The following is a 12,114-nucleotide window of genomic DNA, read 5'->3' as shown; positions in this document are numbered from 1 at the left end:
TTAAAAATGTAAGGGTTGTTTGTAGAACCGATGCTTCAGTGGCTAAGTGTACTTACTCTTCCTCCAGATCCCTAACATCCTTACTAGGTTGGTGGCCCACAGCCATCTGTAACATCCTCTATTGACTTCTGTGGACATGCAGAAACTGCGCACACACAAACACAAACACAAACACACAAAATTAAAACTACAATTTTAAAAATGTCTGTACAAAGAATAGCAGTCTCAGTTTATGTTTCAGAGTCTTAATGTTTAACTTTTTGAAGTTGGGAAACTGTTTAAGTTTGTAAATTTGTTTAATATTTTTCTGTAATAAATAGTTATCTTCCCACATTTGATTTTGTATTTCAAGAGATGCAAAAATATTCCTGAAGCCAAACATGGTAGTATACATGTTTATTCCCTGTACTTGGGAGGCAGAGAGAGGCAGATCCCTGAGTTTGGTTCAGCTTGATCTACCCATCAAGTTCTCAGCCAGACAGGGCTACACAGTGAGATTCTATATTACTTGCCCATAAAAAAATTCTTTAAAAAATTCTTATATAGTTTTTTAAGCTTTTACCTTTCTTACTTTCATCTCTAGCCCTCCTCCTCTCTCTCCCGTCCTCCCTCTCTCCACGTAGCCATGACTGCCCTCTCTCTTTCTGTCTTCTCTCCTTCCCCCTGCCTTTCTACAGTAAAACTCCACAACCACACACACACACAATTCTCTTATATAAATAATATTTGACTGGTAGTGTCTTAGAAATGCTTTTGCACTAAAACGTATTGGTCTGCCTTCAAACCGGAATGGAACTTTTTACCATGGAAAAATTTTAAGCTTCATGTAAATTATTAGAAAATTATTGCTTTTTAAAAGCAAATCATCTAATTGTCTCTTTTACTCAGAAACTATATTTCTTAGTGGCAGGTAGGCAGTCAGATACTAAGGTCCTAGGTAAAGATGTTACTGTGTGTTGAAATGGTTTGTTTACTACGCAGCCCAATCAGACAGGAACTGGTTTTGAAATAACCACAGTCTTTTAAATTGTAGCAGAAACACTGTTTGTGTCCTGTTTGGTTGTTCAGGGTACTAATAACATATATATCGGTGTTGATAAAAGTTCATAAAATTAGTCTATTCTTGGTGCTTCATTCAAATATTCATAATCATTTTATATATATATATATATATATATATACACACACACACACATACATAAATATATGTCACAAATGTGGTAGTTACTATTATTATATAGTGGTGTCAGTTTCCCTGATTTGTGTTAAAACATCAGGATTTTCTTATGCCCATTGCTTTTGCCACATTGGAATTTCATGAATGTTGACATTATGTAAATGTGTGGTAAGGTCTCAATATTAAAATTTAGTTTTAGCACTTTTAGTGTTAAAGAGAATTTTTGTTACTTTTGTTATTTTCTGAAAGAGCTGTGGATATTCCAAGTAAGACTTTATTAACTGCTAGCCTGCACTGTGCTTCTGGGCTTAGTTTTGGAAAACAGTTCTACTTTGCTGCTTCTTTTGTCATCTGTTCATTCATAATTCTTTATAGAGCTATACATTCTTTATACGTTAACTTCAATTTCTTTGCTTTTCAATGTTGGCATTGCTGAAGATTGGAGGTATCTTGTAATGGTGGGATTTTATGAGTTTTATTAGAATTTTTGTAAGACAACTTGGTCATTTTCACTTTGTATTGCCTTGAACAAATTGTTTACTACCTCTGTATCTGTTTTATCTTCTGCTTCAGGGGAATAGCTATAGAAATGGACTGAGGAGGTGGCCCAGTTGGTAAAGTGCCTACCATCCAAGCACAGGGCTACAGAACCCCTGAATAACCCAGGTGTTGTAGCCAGGCATGGTTGTATGAGCCTCTAATTCTAATCTTGGTGACTGTGTGCTGGGTGGGCATTGGAGCCCCATTTCTGAAACTTCTTGCCCTTCTAGTTGATGAGCTTGAGGTTCAGTGAAAGATTCTGCTTCAAAATAAAAAGCTGGTCTTGGCATGGTGGTGAGTGCTTTTAGTCACACGCACTCAGGAAGAGGTGGTCTGATACCTATGAGTCTGAGGCCAGCCAAGGTTACATAGAAAGTTCCAGGCCAGCCAAAGTCTCAAAAGCATGGTGTTGCACTGTGGTAATCCTGGTACTCAGGCAGCAGAAGCAGGAGGATTTATGTGAGTACATAACAAGTTCTAGGATAGTCAGGTCTAAACAGTGAGATTCTATCCCTATTCCTGGGGTAGAATAAAAACTGGAAAGGGATTGAGGAAGTAAGCCCAGCATTGACCTTGGTTCACCATGTGCCATAAAACACATAGGTCGTTCTGCCTAACAGGTTTGAATTTCTATTTTAAAATTTGAGTTTTTGTTGTAGTTTTATTTTATTGGAAGGAAATCTTGAATCCTGTGTGTTTGTGTGCATGCACATGAGTCTGCATGAATTAATTTGTATCACACAAGTCCAGGTACCTACAGGAACCAGAAGACGGTTCTAGTTTCCCTAGCTGTTATGAGCCACCCAGGTGTGTGCTCAGAAATGAAACCCCGATCTTTTTGCAAGAGCAGTAAGTGCTCTTTAAGTGCTGTGACCCATCTCTAGCTGATATTAAACAGTTATATTTCGTCTTAGGTTTCTTCTTTTTTTTTAATATAGGTGTCTTTGTGAGTATATGCCATGTATGTGCAGGTAGGTATCTTGGAGGCTTGGGTCCATCAGATCCTTTTTTTTTAAAAAGGGGATTTATTTTTATTTGTATGAGTACCCTGTCGCTGTCTTCAGACACACACTAGAAGAGTGCTTCAGACCCCATTACAGATGGTTGTGAACCACCATGTGGTTGCTGGGAATTGAACTCAGGTCCTGTGGAGGAGCAGTCAGTTAACTGCTGAGCCATCTCCCCAGCCCATCAGGTTCCTTGGTACTGGAATTAGAGTTGGCAATAAGGTGCTGGGTGCTGGGAACTGAACTTAGGTCTCTGGAAGAGCAGCAGTTGCTTTTAACTATGATCCATTTTTTTCTGCTTCCTATTAAAAGTCTGTTGGGATGTTGGTTACAGTTTTTTCTGTTTGTATGTTTTCAACCTACACTAGAATAATTTTGTAAAGTAAATAATTATGGTCAAGAAAATGTTATCCTTTTTTCTATTTTAAAACATATTAAAGGCTCAGCTCTTGCCTATCCTCTTGAAGCTCTTGAGTTTTATCTCCAACATCATTAAGAGAACTTAATGGCACACGGTTGCGAAGTTGTAGATAGATGGTATTCTGGAGTCTCTTCAAGGTTATAAAATGACCATGCTAAAAGCTTTGTTTCCTTTGCATTTTAGTAGAAGTATCTGGAAAGTAACAGCCTGAAGACCCAAGGAAATTTAATAATTAACATGTTTAAAGTGTTTGCCATATGATGTTTGGTTGGTTATCATTTTGATCTTATGATCTTCCTTTTTTTCGTTTTGAGAACAGGATCTCATATACCCCTACCTGACTTGCCTGCACCTCACAGAAATACCTGTTTCCCTCTGCCTCCTGGGTGTGCTGGGATGAAAGACATGCTCCACCATGGCCAGCTTTAGACTTAACCTTTTCTTATGTTAATGATAGTATCTATTAATAAGCAAATTTTATGAGAAGGCAAAAAAACATCCTTCTAGGAAAGTTGAAAAATAGCTTTTATGGAGGTATTGTGTTTGTATCTTCTAAATAATGCAACGAAACATTTCTTTTGTTTGGAATATAACTTTGTTCATTATACATTGCTTTTGTTAATGTTCTATTAAAATATATATTTCGTTAGACTAAGTGGGCAAGACTTTGCCCCCCTCATGCCTATGCCAGGGGATCTGGCCATGGACTTTGTGCTTGGTAGAGCTTCTCTACCATTAAACCTCTCTCTCTGCAGAGGTCTTTGAAAGCAGTCACTCATGAATGCCATTTATTCTTCCATTGTAGCATTTTATGGCCTTGGTTTTGTATGGTGTTCAGTGTTATATTATTTAGTTTACTAAAATTTGCTTTTATCAAAAATAATTGTGTTTCATTCAGCTATGGATTGACTTGAAACATTCATTGATACTTTTGTGTCTGATTGCTTTTCGTGATTTGGACACTTAGTACCTTGGTTCAGGTAGTGTTGCCATTTCATTGTTATTGAGTGATTTCACACAGATTTCATTGGTTTAATTTTGAAGTAAGTCATAGTAAACAATTCCTATGAAGTAGCTGCTGTAATGAAATTTCAAAAGTTCTTAATTTATATAACCCGCCTCTTGCGTTATAATTAACTTCTACAATGCATCATTTCAGAACTTGGTAAATGAAAAAGAATTTATTTATGTTTTAAGTAAAACAACTGCTTATTTAAAGGGAAGCAATATTGCATAAAATTTTTATAACTCCTTGTGTCTACTGAAAGAGTTAGGGTGTATCTGTAGACCATAGGTGGAATTGTACCTGGTTAGTTAAATAAAAATCAAGACTCCTTTGTTTGTTTTATATAATGAAAACCGCCTGTAACTTTTAAGACTTTAATAACTTGTAAGTTAAATATAATTGACCTTAACTATTAATGCTCAGTTTTTCTCTGATACAAGGTCTAGGCAAATGTCTCTGGAGTAGCAGCCTTACCGAGTGATGGAACATAGTTTGGGTCATGTGGTATCTAGTCTTCCAGTGTAACCTGGAGATTCTAAGCACTTAATGGGTATTAGCTTTGGATGCTTGAAGGGTTGGTGGTGGTGGTGGTTGTTGTTTTTGTTTTGAATTTTGTTTTTACTTTTTGTTTCCTCTCTCCTCGTATTCTTGTTAAATAAATATTGTTGGAAAATTTCAGAATTTTTAATGGACAGTGATATCCCAACTCACTCTTTTCTGTTTGATTTTAGATGGGAAATGTCAAATCATAAGATGGATAGGTTGACTCTGACAACTCTGTTTACTTACAGAGAGAACAGGAAATGAGAATGGGTGATATGGGTCCCCGTGGAGCAATAAACATGGGAGGTAGGGATTTGAAGCAAAAGACTTATAAAACTTACTTGTAATTCTTTTGGGGACTGTATGCTGGTTTTGGTATCTATATGCTGAGAAACTAAGTCATGCAAACAGTTATAAAGGTGATATCTTTTTTAAAAATGAAATAAAAGTGTATCATAGGAAGAATATTTTACAACTCAAATATGGTTTGATATCATCAGTGAAAGAAGCCTCTTAGCTAGGTTTTTCTACATGGCGAGACAAGTTTAATCATAGTGAGATATAAATACATTGCTGCCATAGTGCAGAAATCAAGTTTCCTTTTACCTCTGATGCTGATAGTTTTTGAGTTATTTTCAAATGATTTTAAAATTTCTATTTTAAATTTGTTTATTGGTTGTTTTTCTTTGAGGTCTAGGCTTTTTATTTATATTACAGAATATTTTAAATGTTTTCTTTGGTTACAGTATTTAGTATGAAAGTATTTTTCAAGAGTCTTCAGTGGCTTGTTGAGGAAATAAGATGTTATGAAGGTAGTTATATTAAAATTTTCACCATTGTATAGTGAAATAGTGTTGTGACCCAACGAGAAACTATGTTGCATATGATGGTTCTTATTAAAAACATTAAAATTTGAACTGGCATACTTTAATCATTTGCCAATAATGATACATGTTTCACTTTTATATTAAATTGTCCCACCGAAACTTCTCATGAAATTAAAGTCTGTATAATTCAGATGTACACGCTGTTTGAATAATTACACTATTAGAATAGACAATATATACCGAACTCATATGTTCTTAAAATATGTAGAGTATTAGATAAAACTTAAACAAGGAATGTGTTCATGAATATTTTCTGTGAGTAGCTCTTAAAAATTCTTGTCCTTTCAGTTATTTTAGTCAGGTAATATAGTTTATTACTGTCCTTCTGGTCACTTTCCTTGGCCACCAAGGTGTACTGACTAGCGTTTATGGTATGCCAAGGAAGCATGGGACTGTGGACCCAACTGTGCAGTTAGTGCGCAGGCACAGGGGTCATTAGTGTAAGCAGATTTTATATAATGGGGAGGTGGCTCTGTAGTTTTTTCATAGTAACTTTTAGGTAGTATATAAGACAATAAATATAGTTTCAGGGCAGTTAGAGGAAGATACAATTAAGTACAATTTCAAAGACAGATATAATTATTTTCATTAATATCAGTATCAAACGTATTGTAAATTTTTAAGCAATTTCTGATAGTGCACATAGATCTGGAAATGTTTTTTCATTGGATTAAAAACTTTATGAGGAGAATATGCTTTAGAAATTTAGACTTTTATACTGTTCCTTAGAAAATTATAATCTGTTAGTAGTTATTCTCCTAAAGTCTAGTCCATCTCTTTAATCTTCAGTGTTAGACTATAGCTTGATGGCTTATTGCAGTCCTTATTCCGTTGAATTGTTACAACTGTCGTAGCACATCAAGCTTTGTAAATGGGGCTAGAATTTGTAGCTTAGTGGTTGTGCTCAAGGCTTTGTATTCACAACCACATATGACCTATTGATAGTATGGCAGCATCATTTTTTGATGTATACCAGTGTATATATCAGATACGTATGTACCGGTATTATTTTACATATTCTGACTTGTATTTTATCTAAGTTATGTACTATTATAAAGAAGGGAGCCATGGTAACTCATACCTATAGTTCTGTCATGGAAGATACATTAGGCAGGAGTATGTGACAGCTGACAGCAAATCACACTAGGCTACAAACAAGACCTTGTCACCCAGTCACTCTCCTTTTAAAAACAGTGAGGGGAAAACAGTACTTTTCTTTTCAGGAAAGCTGAGCTAAGATAAGAGGGCTTGTAGATGTTACCGTCTACCTTTTGTCTCTATTATCTTTGTCTCTATTATATATAGCCTTCAATATTGAGGAAGTAGACATTTTCAGCTTAAAGTGCTGATTATTTAAATAGAATGAGTTGGGATTAAGAAAACTATTCCTTCCCTTGACATTGCTTGTTTCTGGAATTAGAGTTGTAAGAGCACAGCAAGGCCGTGATGGACTCCTGAGGAGTGCTACTTCCTTTTGCTGCTCCTTAGCCTTGACACTGTAGAGTGTTCAGCTGCAGTCGTCATTGTTCCATGGACTTAAATACACCAGTGTTTTATATGTGTATTTAAGAAGTTCAATTCTGACTATTTGAAAACTGGCCTATATAATGTAGAAGAGATCTCTAAATTGGCATCAGTTTTGAGTTTGAATTTTTATGATTGAAAGGTACATATACTTTTTAAATAATCAATTCCTTTGAAATGTTTTACTTGAGACTACCATATATGTTACAGGACAGCTCAGACAACACTGTGATATGAAACAGGTGCATATCTTGATGGCCAAATTAGAAGCATCATTGTCTCCCTGTCTAAAGTTGTCCTTGTTAGAAGTAGGCACATAATCATTTTATCTGTTTGCATGAACAGTGTTTTAAAACATAGTTTCATCCTAGTGTTTTGGGCTTTTTGTTTTAGATTATATATTTTAATATAAAATTGAAAACCATTCTTTGATACGTTTTTAAAGTATTTAGTACTTATATAAAGCCAAGTGATTAGTTTACAGCTGTCTTTGTGTGATTATCTAGAGTAATTTTCCTTAATATTTATTATTTTTTATATGCTAATATTTTTATTAGCTCTGACTTTAAGGGAAAACAAGTTGTGTTTTTTAGTGACAAACCTTTACTGTTTATTAAAGCTCATAGAATGTAAAATTATTCAGGGTCATTTTCTTTAATTATAAGCTACACCTAATATTACTGATTTTTGAAACTTTTAATATGATAGTTCCAATGGCTCTAAAAAATTGACATGGCCATGTAGGCTTGTTTTAGTAATGAGAATTTTACTGTGTATATGATGTTTATTGTTGATGGTTAGTTAAGGAAGGAAAGTTATTTTGATGATAATCTTGTGTATAGATTTGAATGAATTGTACAGTTTTTAATGTTCACTGAACTAAGATAGGACAGCTCTAAGTGTAGATTGTTTTGCATAGATGCATTTAGCCCAGCACCTGCTGGTACCCAAGGTCCTCCTCCAATGATGGGTATGAATATGAACAACAGAGGAACTATACCTGGCCCACCAATGGGTCCTGGTCCTGCCATGGGACCAGAAGGAGCTGCAAATATGGGAACTCCAATGATACCAGATAATGGCGCAGTGGTAACGTATCACTAAAATTTTTTTGGTTATATTTTGTAAATAAGCACTTTGCTGCCTCAAAGATAACTTCACACTTAATATAACGTGGTATCATTACTTTTGGTAGTATGAATGTACAGCCAGTGAAGAGGAAGCGACTTTGTTAAATTTCAATTTATTAGAGACAATTTTAAAGTGTCTTAGTATTGCCATCACCACTTATTCTTCTTCCTCAATAGAGCGCATGTCTCACTACAGTTCTCTGCAGTGCGTTTAACTCCTGTCCGCCAGTGAATGGATGCAAGGCTAAATGTTTATGATTGCGCTTTTTCTGTGTAGACTATTTACCCTAGAAACAGAACTCTACTGTGTGTGGAAAAAAACCAAGCTTTAGTTTTGACACATCTCCTTGTAATGATTTATTTCAAACCATTTCTCTTTGTTGACAAAAAGTTGATAAAATTTTAGTTTTTCAAAACATTTTAAAGGTTTACAGTTGTATGTTTAGTATGACTGCTGATGGCTTTTATTACTAAATTTAATATGTACAAATTTTTGATCCAGGAGTGTGAAGATACCTTTGTGTGGCTAAAACGTAAAGATTGATTTTCTCTGTTGTAACGTCTGTCATCTTTACATACCAGTTAGCTGGACAGATGACTCTTGCCACCTGTGTCTGACGCTTTCTAGTAGAACTCATTTCTTCCTCAGGTGATGGTTGTTTAAAGTTCTGAAAAAGAAAATTGGTGACCAGATTTCACAAAGGCTGCTTGGTTTTGGGATTACCATCCTAAAGGTTAGCAGTCTACCGATGGCTAAGGAGGAAATGCACTGGCAGTTAATGTAGACGGGCCATCCTTTTTACACCCATGGGGATCAGAGAGAGATTAAAAGGAAGGCATCGTTCATTGTAGAACTGAAGAGTAATACACTGGTCTTGATATCATTTTCAAATCTATTGTTTAAGGAGGTAGAGAGGCAGGGTCACAGTATCCAGGACAGAGAGATGGCACATTAAGTGGTCAGTGCCTTTGCGCCTTTAAGAGAGGCAGCATTTATATAGTGTAATCCCTGAAACTTGAAGTATGTTGGTTCAATTTCTCTTCCGCATTTAATCATTAGCAGTAACATAGACATTATTGGCTGTATTCCTATACACTTTCCTAAAATTGTAAATTTAATTTAAATGTCATTCTTAGGGTTTTTTTTTCCCTTATTTATGCATTTATACTTCTTAAGATTGACCTTTGTAAAGTTTCAAAGAATAAATGACTCAGATATTTAATGTGCTTTTAGTTATTCATATTATTAAAATGATTCTTAAAACATTCTGTTTTATTACAACTAGCCTTTAAAGGAGCACTTCATGTGTCTCCATATTAAATCCCTGAGTTTTGTGTTGTTTCTTAATGCTTTGTTTCTTAAAAGCATTGATCATTGAGTTTGTAGAATGTTTACTTTTAAAACAGTATGATGCAGCTCCTCAGTGTACATCTCTGATTTCTTTTTAAAAAGTTTCTTTCTTACCAGGCCTGATGAGACATGTTTATATTATAGTCCCAGCACCTGGGGGCAAACGCAGAGACAGAAGAGCCCTGAGTTAGAGGCCAGCCTGGGCTGAGTAGATAGAGACTCCAACTCGGAACAAAATACATTATTTTTTACTTTCCATCCTCGGTTCATGCAGTGTAAACTTTTTAAAAAGGGATCAGAGTGGTGTTCTAGGCTGATTTGGCATAAGGAGGCATTTGCTTATGTCAGAATCAGTTCTTTCCATGAAATGGAGCATAGCATTTGCAATTTGTAAATCTTCAGATGCTGCTTATTATTATTATTATTATTGCTACTACTACCATTTTTAAAAACAGGAACTAATTAACTTGCTCCTTTCTTCCTTCTATGTTTGATCCTGACTCTGCTGGACTTTCTGCTGAACTTCCTGACACCACCACTTGGGATTTTGCCAATTTTTCTTGTCACTTTTATTTTGGCGTGTTCCAAATGGACTTTATTATATGTGACTATAGCACAATGATAGGTTTCCCCAAGGACCTCCTTCCCAGATGGGTTCACCCATGGGAAATAGAACAGGTTCTGAAACTACCCAGGCACCAATGAGCGGTGTAGGGCCTGTAAGTGGTGGTCCTGGTGGCTTTGGTAGAGGGAGTCAAGGGGGCAATTTTGAAGGCCCTAATAAGCGTCGGAGATATTAAGTAATGGTTCATTCCTGACTGTTTAGAGAAACATTCAATGGTATGCCTTTACACCATGTCTGTTACTTGGGAGAAATGGTTTTACTGTTAATGTATGTAGACTAAAGTTTTTCTTTTGTAAAACTTGAGGGTTTTTTTGTATTTTCTTTATTCATAAGCTTTGTAGATTAGCTTGGTGAAAAAGATGCCCATCATTGTGAATGTTGAAAAGTGTTTGTGACCTTAGCTAACGATAGCTATGTGGCATTATTATTAAGTCTGTGTAGTTACTTAATCTCAATAAAGAAACGATTTTGCCTAATTTAAAATGTTCTTAGTGGTATTCCCTCATGACCTTACAAAACTTGCTATGGTTGCTTTAGCTAATCCTACCTATTTAAACGTGAAGATGACTTTGCTTTTCTGTTTGTTCCTGTAGCCCTTAAGTCAGACTGTTAGTGAAAGCTGATGTCAATAAGGGATACATACTGTAGTATACTAGTGGGTGGGAGGCATGGGGGTTGAGACTGTATAAACCATAGATCCTGTGTAAGTTAGAGTTGTTGCTTACATTTCATATAGAGTCTCACTATTCATATATTCTGAGAAAAGTTATTGAGGCTATCTTTGTTCTGTGCTGATTTTTCCAAATAAACCTTTTGAATCTTAAAAAAAAATGTTTGAAAGTAAATCTCTTTTGCTTATAAAATAACTCCTGGTTTTAATCTTTTGCCATCATTCATTTACATTTCCCCCAGTTATCACTTTAAGAGTTAGTGTTAAGCTTTATCCCAACCAACCATACCGACAGAGTGTTGGCAGTGAAAGGAAGGTGTGGCCTCTTATTCCTAAATACTAGGTCAGCCACTTAGCATTTCCTGTTGTTTTCCATAAATGTTTTAGAAGGTAGTGTAACTGATGTATTGGAATATTTCCATTTTGTTACGTCTGTCCAGTAAACCCCATGTGATGTTAGTACTGTTCATTTTTGAGGAATATCCGTCCAAATGCACATTCCCCCTTTTTCCTCAGCCTTGTAAGGTCTGTGACAGATCCTTCTTGGAAATACAGTTTTGAACTTCCCTTTTTGGTTCTTGAGAGAAAGTGATGCCATATTGTAATGTTCCTTCTCTATTTATTTAAAATTTCAATATGTGTGTGTGTGTATATATGTGTACATTTATATAAGTATATGGGGTCTCGTATTTGAATATCCAGTTGCCCAACCCATGGTCGTGGCAGGTGGTTTCTCTCCTAACATTTCCATGTATTCATACATCGTCCTCTTACAGAATACCTCTCTGAAGAGCAGCACACATTGCGGTAGATTTTGTTTATGTTTTTCTACCTGGCTTTTGGGGAATAAGCTATAATTTGGAAAGATGTCTTCAGTCAATCAGAAGTCTTACATAAAAGCAATTGATTATAAAACATGATTGAGATGTAATCTTTGGTACAAAATCTTTTATTTTATCATTATGTGTTTCTACTCCTTTTATGTGCAGCAGCAGGGTGGATATATTTTCTAAAAACTTGGAATATTCAGAAACTTTGTTTTTAGTAATTACTTAAATGATTTTGAGATTTAAAAATAAGAGGCAGTCTAATTCCCATTACATATGTGTCAAGAGTATAAGCTGATGGGGGGAGTGCACTTTGTTTTAACTTGTTACATTATTTTGGGAATGAGTTCTTAAATTCAACTTTAAGTGATTTAAAAACAAAAACAAAACATTTTCAACTGTCTTT

General features: G+C 35.3%; 1 protein-coding gene across 1 annotated transcript in view; it reads left to right on the top strand.

The window, feature by feature from the left end:
• Pspc1 (paraspeckle component 1) overlaps positions 1 to 10,694 on the top strand; it is a 56,561-nt gene extending 45,867 nt beyond the window's left edge. The window contains exons 7-9 of the mRNA XM_021181553.3: positions 4,943 to 5,000; positions 8,025 to 8,194; positions 10,201 to 10,694. Coding sequence (XP_021037212.1) covers positions 4,943 to 5,000; positions 8,025 to 8,194; positions 10,201 to 10,386 — 414 coding nt within the window. The 3' untranslated portion in view covers positions 10,387 to 10,694. The remainder of the gene's footprint in view (positions 1 to 4,942; positions 5,001 to 8,024; positions 8,195 to 10,200) is intronic.
• Positions 10,695 to 12,114: the final 1,420 nt, after the last annotated feature.

The sequence above is a fragment of the Mus caroli genome, unplaced genomic scaffold (genome assembly GCF_978045245.1).
Source record: "Mus caroli unplaced genomic scaffold, Mus_caroli_1 scaffold_12, whole genome shotgun sequence".
NCBI lineage: Eukaryota > Metazoa > Chordata > Mammalia > Rodentia > Muridae > Mus > Mus caroli.
This window is presented reverse-complemented; position numbering and strand designations above follow the sequence as displayed.